The sequence below is a fragment of the Alexandromys fortis genome, unplaced genomic scaffold (genome assembly GCF_014885135.2).
Source record: "Alexandromys fortis isolate MF-2015 unplaced genomic scaffold, M_Fortis_MF-2015_v1.1 scaffold_3, whole genome shotgun sequence".
Classification (NCBI taxonomy): domain Eukaryota; kingdom Metazoa; phylum Chordata; class Mammalia; order Rodentia; family Cricetidae; genus Alexandromys; species Alexandromys fortis.
Genome location: NW_026067909.1, coordinates 19208159 through 19226229, shown reverse-complemented (window position 1 = coordinate 19226229; position 18071 = coordinate 19208159). Strand labels below are relative to the sequence as shown.

Below are 18071 nucleotides of genomic sequence, written 5' to 3'. Positions count from 1 at the left end.
CGAACACCAACTCCCTCTCATCTGATAGAGGCATCTTAGGCCCCCATTTTCCCTTCGCTCTTGGCGGGAGCCTGGACTGTCTGGGTGGACTTTACTTTTGAAAGGGGCAGAGCTTCTGCAACCACTTGCTTAGCTTTCTAAGGCCCAGTCCTGAGCCCTAGTAAACAAGTCATTTCCATGGCAACCAAGCTGCCTAATTTTCCCTTCCCCTGCCCCAAACCTCTGTCCCAGAAGTAACCCTTAAATGACATCAAGCTAGCCTGTGCCAGGTCCCACGTTCCCCAGTGGGGATGGTTCTGTCCACCTCTAGGTATCTGACTCCTGGTCCTCAGCTTCTACAGCCTGGGGTCTGGAGAAGACCACGGGGTGAGGACGTATTCTGTCCTGCTTATCTTTACTGTCATTGTTAACATCAGTGACCTGGCCCTGGCAGAGGGCTGGGCAATGGCCCTCCCACCTCCGGGCATCTGTGGAGTATATGGGAGGGACACCGGCTTGTACTTCCTTCCGCTGCTTGAGTCTGCCAGCCTCTCCCTGAGGGCAGCAAGGGGCCAGCCAGCCGGCTGGGAAAGGGCTGTCCCTTCTGGAAACCCGACTACCAGGAAACAGCACCAATTAAGGGGCCTGTGAGAGCAGGCAGGGTGGTCTGTGGTAACGGGCTGCACAGAGCAGAAGACAGCCAGTCTGTACAAAGTTGGAGGTAGGAAGTCACAAAGAGCCAGGCCAAGGGAAACGCAGCCTCGGGCTCCACCTCAGGCCTGATGCCTGGAAACCAGATTCCTTACCCAGGTGACCGGTGTGACTCTGTGTGCATATTGCTACTTGAAGACAGGTCAGACTGGCAGGAAATTGTGGGTCTGGGTGGGCAGGGGGGCTTGAACCCTTCCTCACAGGGAGCCAAGGAGCCCTGTTATGTCCAGTAGAAAGACAGGGCGCTGGGTTCCCACCACAACCCTCTCCAAGCCTTGGAGGAACTTCTGGTCCACCAGATCTCAACTGGTTCTTGTCTGCTAACTTGCTGTGCCTGTCCATGGGCCGCCCTCTAGGGATTAACCCGGCGTCTCTCTGGAAAGTACAGGTAGCTGTGACGTATTGTTACCACCAGGGGGTGCCGTGAGAACCGCAGCCCCAGCTGTGGAAAACAACCTAGACTGGGATCATAGGCCTGACAGCAACAAAGAGCAACTGAGGTCCCTGGTGGGCTACAGGGCAGTCTTACGTCTCTCCCCAAGGGAATGCCATTGGAGGGAAGGGACACCTGCCTCAGATCACGGCTGGACAGCCTATCCTCCCAGCATGTAAACGTCCTGTATGCGTAGGCTTCTTAATCTTTTCCTCAGTTCAGAAAAGGATCAAAGGGAGACAAATGAGGAAACGAAGGCATTTTGATGGAAGAGATGGGAAAAGAAACCAGGCCCCATTTGGTCAGCTTACAGTGAACAGCCATCGTGACAGAACTGAGTATCTAAGTCTCTGACTGAGTTGCCCACTTCTGCCCCCCTCCCAGCCCATCCCCAACCCTTCTCACCATGAGCATCTCGCTGGTCAGGGAGTTGACGAGGTCCGAGACAGAGGAACGGGGCTCCGTTCTGCGGTCAGACTCATCGTGAGGTGTCTGGCCAGGCACTGGGGCTGTGTTCACAGCCTTCCCTCCTGCAGGCAACCTAAAGGTTGGGGGTGGGGGGAGAGTTCCAATGAGCATGGCCTGCAGGTTGGTTTGGGTTGGACTCCATGGGCCTGAGTGGTCACAGGATCTTCTCTGAGAACTCAGCCCTTGTCACCTCTTGTGAGCCAGCAGGAGTGAACCCTGTTCACAGAAAGTCTGGTTTCCCTGAAGACCTGCGCTCAGGGCTCGTCTTCCTGAGCCTCTGCCTCAGGTGACTGGTTGAGCTGCACTGTGGGGGCTGTTTAGGGGAGCCTTCATTCTTCCTGTAACCTCCCCCAGACACAAGCCCCCCCCCCCAGCTCTGGCTTACATGGCTATTCTCTGAACTCCCCTGCTCAGCAGACGCCTGTTCCACCCAGTCTGGAAAGGGGGAGGCGCCAGGTGGCCTGTCCAGGTGTCTCTCCACGTCATTGCCCTCTGCAAACACTCCACAGCCTCTCTCCCAGAGCCCCACCTGTGTTTGCTCAGCCTCGACAGAGCCAAGGTGTTCTTCACCCTGTAGCCAAGGTGAGGCTGGGACCACTGTCCGCATGGCTCTGTCTGGCAGTGTCTGCTGTAACAGCAGTGATCTTTTGCTGTCTCATGCAGTACTAGTCACGTGCTTGGAATCTATACATTTGCCATGTGGCCAATGTGAAGGAGTACTGTGTGTGTGTCCGTATGTGTATAATATGCACATGTATGTGCATGTATGTGGAAGCCTTGACTGTCATTCCTCAGTTGCTGTCTCGTTTTAGATACAAGGTCTCTCATTGGTCTGTGGCTTGCAAAGTCTGGCTAGCCAGGGAGCCCCAGTAACCTGCCTGACTTCAACCCCCCCAGCACAGGGCTTACAGGCCCACCATGCCCTGCTTTTCTTTCGACATAGGTTCTAGGGGCTCGGTCCTCATGCTTGTGCGGCAAGTCTCTCCCTCACTGAGCTATCGCTCCCGTCCTGAGCATGAAAGTTTAAATCTGATTTAATGCAAGCTCTTTTACGGGCTGAAGGTGTAGCTGGATGGTAAAGGGCTTGCTTAGCCAACATCGATCAAGACCTTAGCTTCTGTTTCTAACATGACAGTAAAGAAACACACGGCGCCCATTCAGCTTGAGTAGCTATCTACGATCTACGCCCATTCAGCTTGAGTAGCCGTTTTTTTGGGTAGGCACGTGATAACCTCATGCGCCCCTGACTCCACCATGCTCTCCACTCACACAGCACATTTGATAAGACTCTTACCCTGAGTCAGAGAAAGACAGGCCACCACCTAGCCGGCAACCATGTCTACACCCAGTGCCATGCTGGTCCAGGGGGCTGGGATCTCTGGTTTAACAGCCAGGTGATGAGCCCAGGCTCCATTCAGCTGGGACTTAGGAAAAGACAACTAAGACCCTGCCCAGGGACCAGGCTGGAATGTCTCATGAGAAGGAAGAGGTGGGGACAGGCTGTGAGGAAGTAATGGCATAGGGCTTGGGGCAGGCTAAAATTAAACAGCTTTGAGAACACAGAGCCACACAGACTGGATACAAGCCACATCCCCGGGCACAGACCAGCTTGGAGTACACGGGCGGCCACAGCAGGCAGAGACAGACATGCTCAGAATATGCCAGGCCCTGGGGGAAGACACCAGGATCCAACAGCAGGGCGTGCACACACAGACACACGTACATACACATAAAAATTCACACAAGCCCAACAGACACCTAGAGCAACAGGGAGAAGACAGGCGACGGGCAGGACAGCCAGAGCCTCGGAGGTGACACACACAGCTGGAGGCACACTTAGATCCCCAAAAGGGGAGACCCAGCCATGCGAAAGTGTGCGTGTGAATTGGAACAAAAGAGAAGCAGGAAAGGCAGGGACAGCGGGTCATCAGGTGCCCTATCCACCTGCCGTGAGACCCTGGCCTTGCTCTGTAACAGCACCGCACACCCGCCCACCTGCCTGCCCTCTCCCTGGACACCCTAGAGGTGTGGACACACCAGTGCACGGAGTGGCAGGCACACACGGGGGTCCCCCCCCCACAACCACACACACGCACATGGACATGTGCTCACACAGACAGGCACGGGGAGGAAGAGGAGACTGAAATAGCTGGAGAGGTAAAGTCAGGTTAAAAATAGAGCGGGAGAGGAGAGAGCGTGAGATTGACTGCTGAAGGTATGAGAAAGTCGGAGTTATTTTGGCCACACCACAGCGTCAGCATAGCTGCAAAGCAGCCTGGGAAAAGATGGTCAGCACCCCTGAAGCTGTCGGAGGTCACAGGACAGAGAGACAGGCACAGGGAGAGGCATAGGGAGAGGCCGAGGGGCTGGTCACTGGCCCGGGGACACCCCTGTGAGGAGCAGATGGAGGAAGGAGATAGAGAAAAAGACAGAGAAGGAGAGGAAAGGCTAAGAAAGGTTAGTCAGACTTGTGGAGAGGCTGCTGGGTGGACAAGGGAACTAGGAGGAGCGTGGCGGCCGACAGGAGAGGCAGAGAGGAGGCGGGGGACACACAGAGGCAGAAGAAACATGGTGGCTTCGGAGGAGGCGAGCAATGGTGGTGGCCTGGTCCACTCTGCCCCCACTCGGGGTGGGGGTGGGGCCACGGTGGAAACCATTTGGATCCCAAGGAGCAAAGGTGAATGAAATGCTGGAAGGATGGCTGAGCACGCAGTGGGTGGCGTGGGAGCATGAGTGGACAGACACAGCAAGGGTCTCCAGCCCCACCCACTCCTTCGCTCAAGAGTACCTTGAGGGATATGCTGAGGCCCAGGGCTTGGGGCATCCTGGAAGGGAGCCTTCTGGAGCACCAAGAATTGTTGGGTGGGTTGGAAGCAGACTGTTCCTCGCAACCCCTGCAGCCTGTTGGACACCCACTTTCTTTACCTGCGCCCTGGAGTGGCTTCCCTCCTGTTGCTTAACAGACCAAGGCGGCTGAGACTCCCTCCAACAGCAGCCATGATGCCTGGTCAAGGGGTCAGCTGGGGTGGAGAAGGCATGCTTTAGAGGATGGGACAGACGGGACAGCCTGTGCCTGTAAGGCCCCAAGGTCAAATGGGTGGGTCCCTAAGGTGCCACAGTCTGGCCCGGACAGACGCACCTACGCCCCCGAGCTATGGGGGAGGGGCACTGATAGGGAGGGATCACTTGCGCCTGCAGCCCCTCGAAGCTGCCCACCACTTGGAGACACCCCAAGAGCTGTGAGAAATGAGTTTCGAATATGGGAGGGCGTGAACAGGTGGGGATGGCATGTGTCCACTCGGAAAGTGAGGCCAGGTGGTGGGGAGGGCCCAAGGCAGGCCTCCACCTCCACACCCCTTTCCTAGGCAGGCAGAGGACAAGCTGATGTCATGATCAGAAGGGATGGGTAACTAAAATATGGAGACCTGAGTGGCGAGGAGGTAAAAATAGGCTGTTGGGTGAAGATGGAACCGGTTAATTAACACATGGGTGATGTGAAATCTCGTTTCCAGCCTGCATCTGCTCCCTCACACTTCACACCCCCTGCCCCCCCCCCACCGCGAGCCCTCCCTGACAAAGGGCTTGGGTTCTTAGCAGGCTTTCAGAGGGCCCCGCATCCTCTTGTTCCTTCCTGGCCCCACCCCTCTCCTCGGGGCCCTCTGGCCTGCTTGGTGCCCATCTTTGAGACTCTGTGGCTTCTGTCAGACCCAGGTGGGTAGGGGTGGCTGGCTCTGCTGCTCCCCTAGTCCGTGCTTCACATGCAAGGGGCTCGGGGAGTGACGCCAGCTGTGCCACCAAGTGAAAGGACAGGTCTCACTCTCCCCTCCTACTCTCTAGGGACATCTGACCCACTAGACATGCAACACGGATTCTGGGTGGGAAGGGAAGAGAGGGCTGGTCTCCAGAAGCCGCTGTGAGACAGCCAGTCAGCCGTCACATACAGCCTGTATCCCCTTCCCTAAGTTACACGCCCCTGGCAGCAGCCTGGGGCAGTCCCTTCCAGTCCCCAACAGCCTCTAATGAGCATCGGGCTTGCCAGTCTAAATCTGATCTCTGTCCAGCTCACAGGGTCTGACAAGTGCCCCAGTCCTCCGGTCCATTTTCTCATTAGAAGCTTCATGTGTCCCTCAGAGGTCACCCTGCTCAATCCTTCATTTGACAGAGGCAGAGGCTGAAGCCTAGGCAGGGTCTCTGACTTGTCTGAGGTCGCAGAGTGAGGCTCTGGCTAAACCAATGCTCGCCCACGTGCCCTACCACAGACCACTGGTCTCATGGGAAGCAGAGCTGGGCACAAGCAGATGTGAATCCAGCCTAAGGCCACATCAAGGGAACAAGTAGGTAAGAACTCCACCTTTAGGAGGGCTAAGAAACCCTGCCACCTGCAACCCTCCCTTTACCTATGAGGCAGTGCCCACCCCAGTCCTCAACACAGAGGACAGCAAGAGATGCTTTCCTGAACTGCAGGAGGTGAAGGCTAGGAGGTATAGCCTGTACCTCAGCCACCTGCCTATTGTCAGTCTTCACAGGGAGCCTGGCAGAACCAGACCTTGCTGTAAATAGCTGGTCCCACTTTCCATTCCTGGAGGCTGTGCTCAGGGGTCACCCTTCTGGTTCCTTCTGGTCACCAGGCCTCTCCCATTGTTCCTCACCCCAGACCGTCCCCACCAGGGGCTCCTCTTCCATGGCTGAGTAGCACAACAGGCCCTACAGGCCAGAGGGAGGTTGAGGTGGAGAGGATGCGGAAGAACAGGCTTATGCCATTCCTCAGCATCCCCCCTCACTCACCAACCACCAGAGAAACAGGGATTTCTGGATTGGGGAAGGGGGTAGAGATGAAAGATGGAGGGGCGGCATAGGGAGGCAAGCAGGGAAATGGGGCCCAGGAGGCTGGGCTTGCTCCAGGCCAGGATAAGCATGCTTGGGGAGCAGGCTTGATCCAGAATGGTCCCAGGATGGTCCCTTCATCGACCCAAGGGACACCACTGAAGTGGTCAGGGGACCGAACACCAGCAGGAGGACTTCTCCTCCCATCTGCTGAAGACACCACCACCTCGTCCAGCAGTCGGGGCCAGGTGAGGCAGGTGGCCTCTCCGTGCCTCCTTCTCTGCCGCTGCTGCCGCCGCCGCAGACCTCGCCCGTGCTCGTACCTCTTGTCCCCCTGAGCGTTCTGGTTCTGCTGGGTTCCTGGGTTTTGCAGGTCAGGGATATTGGCAAAGTCATCCTGTTCCGAAAGCCCTAATACCAGGGATAGCACCACCATCCGGCCTTCCCTGCCCAGGATGGGCAGCCCAGCAGCCGGGGTGAAAGGAGGCGGCGCCATTGGCAGGGGCAAGGGTGAGGGGAGGAGAGAGACAGAAACAAAGAGAGAGAGGAGAAAAAGCGTAAGAAACTGGCCCTGGAGAAAAGAAACCAATCTTCAGAACTGTAAATGGTTGGAGAACGGGGCGGAGGGGAGGAGAGGGGAGGGTCCAGCTGGCCTTGGGCCAAGAGCTCTCGGGCAATGGGTAACGTGGGGAAGGGGCTAGGCACAGGCCTGAGGAGAGGACTTAGGTATCTGGGATAGTCCCCAAGGAACACACAGGCTGGAGAGTGGAGCAGAGGCCCTGGGACATGGTATCCCCAGCTGAAGTCACTCTGATTGTCTGTTCCCTGGGAGAAGGGGAGAGGCTCTCTCAGTATCTTGTACAGGGCATACTCCCTGGAGGTTCGGGCCACAGGGGAAGCACTTAGAGAAAAAAATCTGACACCCAATGGGCATTGTACACTGTGCTCAGGGATGCCCTTCATAGATCTCGGGGTCATGGTCACCAATGTCCTTGAAGCCAGCATAGCAGCTTCTTCCAGGCTTCCAGATATACAGCCCATCATTAGGAGAATTCCAATTCTGTCCCTTCTGGGATCCTAGGCATAGCAGGACTTCTCTCTTATCCACGTCCCCAGAGAGTCAGAGAATGACCGGAGGCCTCCAGGACCTGTTCAATGGAGGCCTTTCCGAGGAGAAGCAGTTCAGAGGGCGACAGGGAAAAAAGGTGGAGAGAAAGTCCAGAAACGTGGCAATGTCTGGGCACGCTTTGGCAGGGCCGCAGGGAGCCTGTGTCTGCAGTGGAGACACCGCTCTGAGGGAAGGTAGCCAAAGCAGAGTGCTGGGCAGGTATCAACAGGACGAGAGGGACTCGGAGAGGATGTGTGGGCAGCAGCTCGGTGTCTGAGGTCACACAACTCGAGTGTGGAGACCTCCCCAGGGAACCACTATGTGGAGCTTTGCTGGTGTCACAGGCACTTCCTGGAAGGAAATGCAAATTCTGGTGGCTGTTCTCCCTGAAAGCCATTGAAGTCTGAGTTGGCAGGGGCTCTGTAGAGCTTGAGAGAACCTCCGTAGAGCCCATCGGAACGAAGAGTTGAAGCATTCTCTGACGGGGCAGGCAGGAAAGCATGCCTCAAGAACAGCCAAGGGAAAGACAGGGAGACTGACAGAATGTTCCAGAAGTGGGTGGATCTTAGGTCAGGAATCTATCACTTCAGGCACTGATGGAAAGCAAGAGCTTCTGTGATTAATCCCCAGGGAGACTGTCGAAATGGGAACTCAGGCCAGACATAGCGTCTGGGGTCCGAGGGCACAAGAGTTGTGGAAAATGAGAGCCGCCCCCGGGGTCTGAGTGAGGGGAGGAAGCTAAGCCCGGAGGGGCTCTTCTTCAGAGTCTTTATCTTGGGCACAGCCACACCAAGCTGACACTAGTGCTGGCCTCTGACTTTGGGGGCTCAACTCTCCCCTTCCCTCAGGCTAGGTCCTGGCTTCTTTTGTTCCTGACTATCGCTATTGTCTGAGTTGGTAAAATTCCATTTGGCTGTTCAGGAGCTAGTTGAGCTGGGGGAAGGCGAACCCAATGAAAACACGTGTTTTTTTTTCCCCAGTTAATGCATTTTTCAGATACTGCTTTTGGTCTTCTTTAAAACGGAGCTCTTCCTCTGCATAAATACCCAGATTGTCATTCTCTGCAGCTTCGTAGGCCACGAGGGCAAGGACGAGGAGCGGAGCTGGACTTGGGGGAGACACACTGGTCTGGTCGGAAGGGGCTGAACGTATCAAGTGGGAAAGACGCACCCTGCATGCGAGGGAGGGCAAGTTCCTGCAGGGCCTGGATGGGCCTCACAAGGGGACAACGGGGCTTCTATGGGTGAAGAATCTCAGCAATAGAGCAGCTAAACTGCAAGGCAGGGGTCGGCACACCTCAGCCTGTCTTTCAGTTCTGTATAGTCCACAAGCTAGGAACAGTTTCTGTAATCTAAAAACATGAAGGGGGGGGGGGAAAGAAAGCCTTATGTGGTAGAGACTGAACGTGTCCTGCAAAGTTGAAAGTGTCCAGCTTTTACAGAGTATGTAGCCCCTTATTGTGAGGGGTAAGTAGAAGATGTGCGGAGCTTAGAGGTAGCCAGCAGGTAAGAGTACGAGAGCTGCTGTGGGGGCAGAATTGTGGGTACGTGATGCTGGCATTTAAGACATGCCGATCAGAATGCTGGTTGGTTAGGAAGGTGGTGGGCTGGGAGAGTTGGCATCTGGGTTTCTCCTGCTGCTGGGCAAACTTAGTGATTGCAAGAAGAACAGGAAGAGGGTGGGCATACTCCCTGCTAAGGTCTGGTGGGAACCAGCTGATCCTCAGTTCTGTTCAAGCCATAGCAGAACCAGATCTCTTGATCTCCTACTCCGTGGCCACAGTACCCATCCCAGAACAGTGCACTGCTAAGACAGGAGGCCTTGCTGGACATCTTCTCTGGCGCAGCACTTGATTACCTTCCCTGAGGGCAGCTGGACAGGGTGCCCTGATTTCTCAGGGGCAGCCTTGGGAAGAATGGCTGGTGGGCCATGGTACAGGCCTCCTGCAAGCAGGTGTGGGCGCCTAGTTCTTTTGGAGGACCTTTCCAAGGGTGGCTCTTGTCTGAGCTGGAAGCTCTGGTTGGGCTCTCAGATGGGGATAGAACGTGTTTTGGGAAACTTGCTTGCCTTCTGGAAGCCCTATATCTTTTCTGGTGAGCTTGGCCTTGGCCTTCTCTTCTTCCTCCCAGACTTAGTGGTGCGGCGCTATACCTAAGAGGCCTTCTAGGGAAGACCCGGGTGACGGGAATGATCTCCTCATGGCTGGAACAAAGTCACACTTCTCAGTTTCGACAGTGACTACCCCTGTGAGGGTGGGTGGTGGGGCAAGTGTCAGGGAAGCAGCTAAGGTCAGCTCTGGCTAGCATGGTATTTCTTTTCCAAGCTGGGTCCTTGAGAGAAATACCATACTTGGCATCTTTGGGGCGTGGCTCAGATTTGTCCTCGGGGGAGGGGTCATTATGATAGGGCTGCGATCAGGGATCAGGGATGGATGGACAGGGAGGTGACAGGGCGGGGATGGGGTGGGGTGGGGAGGATGCATGGGGCAGAAAGGTCAACAGAGTCCAGTTACAGACAGGAGGGGCATTGCAGGGAGGACTGCAGGACTCTGGAGATTTGGTGACAGGGATGGCTTGGGGAGGGGAGGAGGAAAGGGCGGAGTGATGCATGGCTGGCAAGGTGACAAGAGCAGCTGGGGACTGTTGATGGGGTGGGAGGGGCAGGTCTCAGGGACCCCCAGAGCTCTTAATTATGTGTTCTCACTAAACTTTAGAGGGGGGCTTCTCTTCTCAAGCCTCAGGAGCAGTTGGAGAGTTCTAGGGTCCTCCGAGTTCTGGGGGCTCTGATACAAATCCTTTCATGGTGGCGCTCCAGATATCAGCCACAAAAGTCTGGGGAGGGGGACCCCTAAACCTGCCAGCCACACTGTGGGAATATGTGTGTTCCCACATGGAGGGACAAGAGTGTCCTGCTCCAGCTGCTCCCAAGGAGATTTGGAGGGGAAAAGGCTGGGTTGGGGAAGTGGGGAGCTGGCCCGCTCAAGGGGAGGACTTACAGGAAGGATTTCATGTCCAAGCCTCGGTTTCGAATCTGCCCCACCACGTGGTCCCAGCTGCCTGGGTTGGAACGGCTGCGGCCCCCAGCTGCCCGGTACTTGGAGCCGGCCGAGGTGCCCTGCCGAGCCTGACCCCGGCCATAGGCCCGGGGGTTGGAGCCCGGTGCCGAGGCCGCATGGGCCTGCAACTGGCCCAGGCTCTGGCTGGTAGTAGGCTGGCTGGGCTGCCGGCCCCGCTGGTTCTGGCTCAGCGGCTGCTGCAGGCTCTGCTGCCGCATCAGTGTGCGGGGTCGCTGGCATTTCGGCTCTCCCGTGGAGCTGGGGATAGACTCAAGGGTAGTGGCCGTGGACAGGGTGGAGTCCTCGAAACTTGGGGCGGGTGGAGGAGAGGAGAGAAAGGAGAAGCAGGTGAAGGGATCACAGTGGAAGAGAAAGAAGCCGAGGGCCAGGGCTGGGAGGCCCCAGTGCAGGGCACGCTCGGCAGGACCTCGCCAGGCCTCCATCGGAGTTGTCACTGCTGCCGTCGCTGCCACCACCTCACCCACCCTGAGGTCCCCAGGCTGGCCCCACCCGCCCACCTTTGGACATAGCTCGCTGGTTCCCCAGTACCTGTCTGGGCCAACCTCTTTGCCGGTCTGAGTGGGCCACAGGAGCTGTGGCAGCTGCGTGGTGAAGGCAGGTCCCCAGGGCCCTATGACTGTCTGTCATGTCGGAATGGGAGGGACAGGGAGCTGCTGCCACCCCTCTGCCATCTCACTAGGGGAACACTAGGAACAGATGCCTGTGTGTTCTAGGTACTACTGTCCTTTGGAGACAGAAAGAAATCCAGGACAGCACAGAGCTGTCCTAGTAATGGCTGAGGAGGCAGGGCAGCCATTCCTCATGCTTTGTTAAAGGAAAAGAAGGCAGACTCACATATAGAAGCCTGCCCTGTGGCCGGAACAGAGCTACTGGTCCAGCCTCACCGTAATTTTGACCTACGGTGAGCGATCTTGCTTTTTACATCTAAGAGGATGTCTGCGCAATGGCCCACCAGCATCTTTAAATGGGCTGGGTGAAGCAGGGCAGGAACAGAGGGAAAACAGAACCTGGCTATGAGGCAGTGTAAAGCCAGAGAGACCTGGGTTTAAAGCTCACCTCGGCCACTTACTAACTGGGCAACTTTGAATGAGCTTTTATACCTCTTTGGGCCTTAGTTTCTCTGCTGTAGACAAGTTTACAAAAGAGCCCGTCAATGGTCTTCTTCAGAGCTGAGGTCAGGGCTGTAACACTAACTGCTACCATGCCAGGGCTTGGGGGTAAGAGCTTGTATTTTGCCTTAAGGTTTTGTGTTTCTGCCTGTTTTTTCTTTGGCTAGAGATTTAGCAATTTTCATGACAGGACTGGAGGCAAGCTGTGACTCAAGTACCAGGGAGTCAAACTAGGCACTGTCCTGAGTAAGTCCCTTCTCCCTGGGTCCCAGCCTCCTCTTCCTTTCCCAATATATCTGTCTGGAACTGGGGGAGGTGAACTCTGATCTATAAGCTGAATCTGGTCCACTGCCTGCTTTTATAAACAAAGCTTTATTGAAACTCAGATGCTGGCATTTGCTCACATCCCATTTGTGGCTGCCTTTCTGCTTCGATGGTAAGGCTAAGCAGTGTGAAAGACGTGGCCTTGGCTTGCAAAGCCTAAATATTTCCTAGACGTCACTCGGCCCTTTACTGAGAGAGCTGGTCCACTCCTGCTCTAGGACCATGGGATAGCCAAATACATCTATTGTAGTAGTCGAAGGAGGGCCCAGGGCCCTTGGGAGCCACGTTCACCACAGCAGCCAAACCTCAGCCATGCTCACCCCCTGAACTTACTCTGGGAACCAAAAGACAATAGTTAGGTGGCCCCTGTGGGCTGGGCAAATAAAGAGAGAGAGGGGAAGGGAGAGAGAAAGGAATAGAGAGAGAGAGAGAGAGAGAGAGAGAGAGAGAGAGAGAGAGAGAGAGAGGACAGAATGAGAAAAGAAAGCAAAACATGGCTGTAGCTGGGGTTCTAGGCAGGCAGCAGCCTGGCCTGACTTGGGCTTGGAATCAGGGCTCTCCCCAGGGCAGGCCTAGGTCTGTCCAGCCTTGGTAGGCCCACAGCTCAATTGGGACAGGCCAGCTGGGGGAGGGGTGCACACCGTCTTCTCTGTCTCCTTGCCGACCTCATTTCAGTTTCCTATCACATCCAAAATTAGTCCAATTTACAACCTTTCAGCCTTTCAGTCACAGGAAACTAAAGCTGGATCCTCCAGGCCTGAAGCCAGTGAGCGAATGCCAAGGAAGCCCAGTCAACCCTGAGCCTGGCGTGGGCAGCCTGGGGGCGGGGGGAGGGCGTAGCTCTCTAGTGGGGTGTGAGGCATCCATCTCTAGGAACATTCCTGAGACCATATACGAGGAGGAAATGGACTGTGTCCACTCAAGGCAATGAGCAAATGAGGTCTCAGCCTGGTACCCTCCGTGTTTCGATGTATGCGGGGGAACTTCTGAAGAGAGCCAGGAAGGCCTTGAATTGAGCTGGATAGACCAACACTAAGAAGGCATCAAGGCTGTTCACCTTCTCACGGAAGGCTCTTTCCCAGGCGGGAATGAGTCAGGGTCAACAGCTCAAAGTGGAGTCCACATTCGAATCTGTGTGGTGCTTATGGTTCAGAGGACCTGGGGATTGGAAGGGTTCTACTGTGGGACCCTGGAAGTTCTGAAAGCCAAGAGGAGAATCAGGCAGCCTTGGTGGGAAGACAGATCAGGCTTGTGCCAACTGCCCACAACAGCTTGGCAAGCCCAGGAAGCCATTAAAAAAGGGACAGGCTCTTCTGATCCCCCTTTGACATTTGAAAGTAGCTGCTTGCTGGGGCTCAACAATCTTAACCCTCAAGGACTCCTAATAGAGGGACAGCTCACTGACCAAGGCAGGGTCAGCCAGTGGGGATGGCTGCGATGGGATGGATCTGCGGCAGCCTTGTGGCTGCTCAGAGATGAAACCCTGTGGCACATGGCGTCATGGTACAAGCAAGGCTGGGACAAGCAGATGAGATCGTTCAAAATGGAACGGCTCAAGGCTGGGTCTAGAGCCATCAGCTGGCCAAAAGAGGAAAGGCCCACTGGCTGATGAGCGGTGTAAACACAGGCAGAGATGGGCCTGCTCCCCGGGTATGGGATGGTCTCACAGTGGGACAGCCAAGGACCTGTTAACCACAGAGGGATGACCTGATGGCTGAGATGGGGTGGCCAGTCAAAGAGGATGGGATGGCCCAAGGACTGGAGTGAAGCTGCTCTGGGGTCAGAGAATGGAATGAACTGGTCGCTGGCAAAGGAAGACATTCATGGGAGGCTGCCAGAGGCCTGAATGCGAGAGCATATGGCTGAGTTGGTTGTGCCTGATGGCGAGGACGATGAAAGCGTCTCGTGAAGGGATGGAATGAACCAGGGGCCGAGGACGGCACCTCTGGGGGCAGCAGCGGGCATGCCAGGGGTCCCGCTGTCCACCCTGGTGGGGGCGGGCCTGAGCTCGTGGCTCTGGCAGCCATGGGGTGCCATCACTCACTTGGACAAGTTGAGCTTCCCTGCGGCCAGGTGGCTCTGCACCATCCGCCAGCGGCCTCTCCCCGCCTTGCCACTGCTGCCCGACTCGCTGGGGGCAGCCCCGCCGCTTCTCAAGGCGTCCTCTCCGGGTGGTGGCACCGGCGCCGGCTTCTCCCCCAGCCGGCCTTCCCGCTCCACCGCCAGCCCCGCCGCCGCAGTGGCCACTTTGGCGCCTGACAGGAGGGTGCCACTGGAGGCGTGTAGGAGGCAGCCAGGCCAGAGGAGCACCGGGGGTGGCGGTGGGGGAGAGAGGGCAGGCCACACATGGGGGTGGGAGGGGGAAGAAGAGGAAAAACATCGACAGATAAAAGGAAGAAAGAGACAGTGAGAGAGGAGGAGAGAAACAGACGGACAAGAGACAGACAGAGAGAAAGAGAGACATCAGCACTGCAAATGGGTTAACAGTGGAGCCTGCAGAGGAGAGAGGGGGACCGGGCGGGCTGGGGTCAGAGAACAACGCACCACGACAATGGAGGGGGGGCCCCTCCCCACCGCCTAGGGCAGGAGCGGTGGGGGTTGGGGGAGGGCAGCCACCTCCAACTCTATCCCACAGGACAACGAAGGGTTAACGACGGAGGAAGAGCGGGCTGTCCAGGCCAGGAGGCCCCCAGGCAGGGAGAGAGAGAAAGCCGTGTTAGTCAGAGTTCATCACCACCACCACCACCATCACCGCCACCACCACGAACCACCGACCACCGACCACCGACCACCAGCAGCCACGGCCGCAGCACACAGCGGGGAGGAAAAAGCGAGCCACAACCGAGAGGGAGGGACCAAAACGGGCAACCCCATCCTGACTGCACAGAGGGTGGGGAGCCAGGGGGCGTGGCTGGGGACCAGGTGTGGCTGCGGAGGGGGCTCTCCTGCATGGGTGGCCCTGGGGGAGGTGACAGCAGAGGGACAGGCAGGCGAGGGGGGCAGGAGGGGTTGCTCGTCTCCATGGCCAGCCTGCCCATGGGCTGAATGGAGGGATAAGTGAGGGGAGAGGAGCCGGAGAGGAAGTGAGGGGGGCAGGAGAAGGGAAGGGTGGGGCGTGCGCGGATACTCAGTACATATGATCAAACCAGGTAAAGTCACTCACTTGAGGGACAGTCGAGGGTCGCCATAAGGGGCGTAGGGTGAAATGTTTAGAATAAACTCCTTGGGAGGATAGGAACTCCATTTCTGCTGCACTGTGCTTTCATTGTTATTCCAAAAGTCTCTGTCTAGGTCGCTGGAGGGGCAGAGAGAGGGGAGAAAACAGGGAGATACAAGAAGAGACCAGAACAGCAAGTCCTGCAGGGGCAGAAGGGACCAGAAGGGACAGGGGGGCCCCCTGGGGGCACACAGAGGGTAGGGCCTCGAGGGTCTGCTCCTGCAGAGGAAGAAAAGCAGGAGGGCGGCGGATGGGCATCGCAGCCTGGGCCAGGCATCCTTGCGCTCACACATCCATGGAGGCGCACACATTCATACAAACACGCGTGCACTGGAAGGCTGGCCAGGGGAAGCCACACAGGAAGGAGACAAGCTGCAGGCAGGCAGACGGGAGAGCCTCGTGCCTAGGAAGCTGGTGGGAGAGAGAAAGACCATGAGAGAGGAGGGGGTTGGGATGGGGTGGGGTGGGAGACAAGGCCCAGATGGGGCAAGGAGTACTCTGGGAGAAGGGGAAGGTACTAGTTTAATGTTAGAAGGTGTTGGAAAGTAGGGCAAATCCTGTTGCTGGTAGCTGGCCTTTTTTCTCCCTGGCCTCAGTTTCCCATCGAAGGAGAGGACTGACTTTTCTCCCTCTTCCATCTTCTCTCCAGTGGCCTAATATGTCCCCTGCCCTCTCTCTGGTGAGGCTGGAATGTGGGGTTTCCATGAGACTGGGCGAGCAGACGGCTCCACTTGAGACGAATGGGGTGAATTCGTCACTGGAATGGTTGGGTGAGCCTTCCCGATAAGGGAGGTAGCCTGGTCTCTGACCCCAGAGAGGGTATCATCAAGGATCATTAAGATCCTTTGCTCTGGGGGCCTATGCAGAGGGAGTTTGCTCTTCTGTCAGTGGGGCCAATGGGACCTGCCCACCCTTGGGCCCACAGCATATTCTTGGCCTGGCCAGCTGGGATGGTTCCCTGGGCTCCTGTTTCTAAGGTGGAGCTACTGGGTTTAGAAGGGCCCCTCACCCTAGCCCACCACCGCTCCTCCTGGTGACTTGTCCTCAGCTGACATGCTGAGAACATGTAGGAATTTCTGGGTTCCTGCAGGTCATGACGTGGAGGTTTCAGAAAGTGCGGACAGCTTGTTAGTTTCTTGGGCTCCCAAAGTGACAGGGATGGGCACTGAGAGAGCGGTAGCTCCCAGGCCACTGGACTGTTCTAGAAGGGAGCCATGCATGGGTGACAGGACTGTTACTACATTAAGAGTCTGGCCCGTGTCCACGCTTGGGCGAGATGAAGCATGGATGGGGCCCAGCATCACGGGTGCATTCTCCCCTAAGAATCAACTGTACTCAGGGGAGCTGCCTCTTGCATCCCTGAGAGTTAGATCTTGACCTTGTTGTGCTCCATCTGAGACTCAGGAACAGTTAAGAAAAAGATAAGAAGCTGGCCTGCCACCACGAGCCTGCCCGGAGGAAACGGTGGCCTTGGCTGTCCCTGATGATAGTTATTGACTGTCTAAATACACTGTGGAAATGTCTCATAGGGGAGTCCATGCACAAAGTTCAAGCCCAGGCCTTGAGCCAGCTCACAGAGATGAGGGGGGCAGTGGGGAGGGGAGGGAGGCGGGATAGTCTCCAGTAGAAAACTTCCTTTCTATGAACGATCTCATGCCGCTCAGAGATACTCATTTGGCTATGCTCCCTAGCATCCTTGCTTGGATGGAGCCTCCCCGCATCAGGTGTTAAAAGGAATGCAGCAGGTTGGCCATCTCCCTCCTCACACCCCTCCAGGTCTCCATCCAATCTAGGTCCTGGAGGGAAAAGATCCACCCAACATCATTGCCAGGCTGCCCTCCAACCCTGAGTTCTGGGGCCACTTGGATTTCTACCAAGGTACTGAAAAAGAAGCTCCCTCATGAAAGAAGGCTGGGGAAACTGGTTCCTTTCCTACAGAACGTATCAGTCTTGTGTGTCAGTGGCCACCAGTACCGCCAAAAGGGAGCTGGAGCGCGCAGTGCTTCCCAAACTCTGAAATCCCGGATGTGTTCATTGTTGCTGAGGCACGGGTGCTCCAAGGAGCAGTTTGGGAACAGCACTGCTGAAGAGTGCACTGTCCCCAAACCCCTGACAACAGGATTCCTTTGGATATGGGCCTCAGCCAGTGGGGAGCTGTGCAGTGAACTGCCCAGGATGGGGAAAACAGGAACACAGACATGAGCAGTGGCTTCTATGTCAGGGGCAGAGGGACCGACAACACACCAGATGGAAGCAGGCTCAGGCTGTGGACGGTGGGTCTTCAGGGTGTCAGAGGGGGCACTCTGCCCTCACTAAGCCCTAGAGAGCCCTCTGGACTCTGCTTGTAGCGTACTTCCTGCTCTGATGCCCTCTTTCCCCCTTGTTGGCTAGAGGAGGATCCTTTCTAGAATGTCTGCCCCGTCATGAGCACCCGTGTCTAGGAAGGTTATGATCACCTGTCTTCACTTGGGGCTTCAAATAGCCCAGACTGGAGGTAGCCCCCTGTTCCCCTCACGTGATCCTCCTCGACCCCCACTTTCAGAAAGCCCAGAGCCTGTGTTCTGCAACAGCCCCTGAGTCCCACCAGCTCCTATCTTTGAAGACGAGAGCGTGCAACCAAACTCAGCTTCAAAGACTCCCCTTGGTTTCCTTCTGAGCTTTCCACCCACCCGAGCCCTAGTTGGCCCACCCTTCTATTCATCCCCCACCTCAGACAATCCCCCATAACTTCTATGAAAGCCCCAAACAGGATCAGAGCAAGATATAAAAAAAGAGGAGGGACAGTGAGGGAGCCCTCATGAATGAACAGGGGAGCAAGGAGA

At 56.4% G+C, this 18071-nt stretch overlaps 1 protein-coding gene across 3 annotated transcripts in view; it reads right to left on the bottom strand.

Moving 5' to 3' along the window:
- Syt7 (synaptotagmin 7) overlaps positions 1-18071 on the bottom strand; it is a 52145-nt gene that overhangs the window by 10453 nt on the left and 23621 nt on the right. Inside the window, exons 4-8 of one of the 3 annotated variants that reach the window (XM_050137546.1) lie at positions 15196-15327; positions 14077-14304; positions 10519-10887; positions 6739-6861; positions 1529-1664 (exon numbers count right to left, since the gene is read on the bottom strand). In XM_050137546.1, the coding sequence (XP_049993503.1) occupies positions 1529-1664; positions 6739-6861; positions 10519-10887; positions 14077-14304; positions 15196-15327 (988 nt within the window). The remainder of the gene's footprint in view (positions 1-1528; positions 1665-6738; positions 6862-10518; positions 10888-14076; positions 14305-15195; positions 15328-18071) is intronic. The other 2 variants (XM_050137543.1, XM_050137544.1) reach the window with 2 other exon arrangements.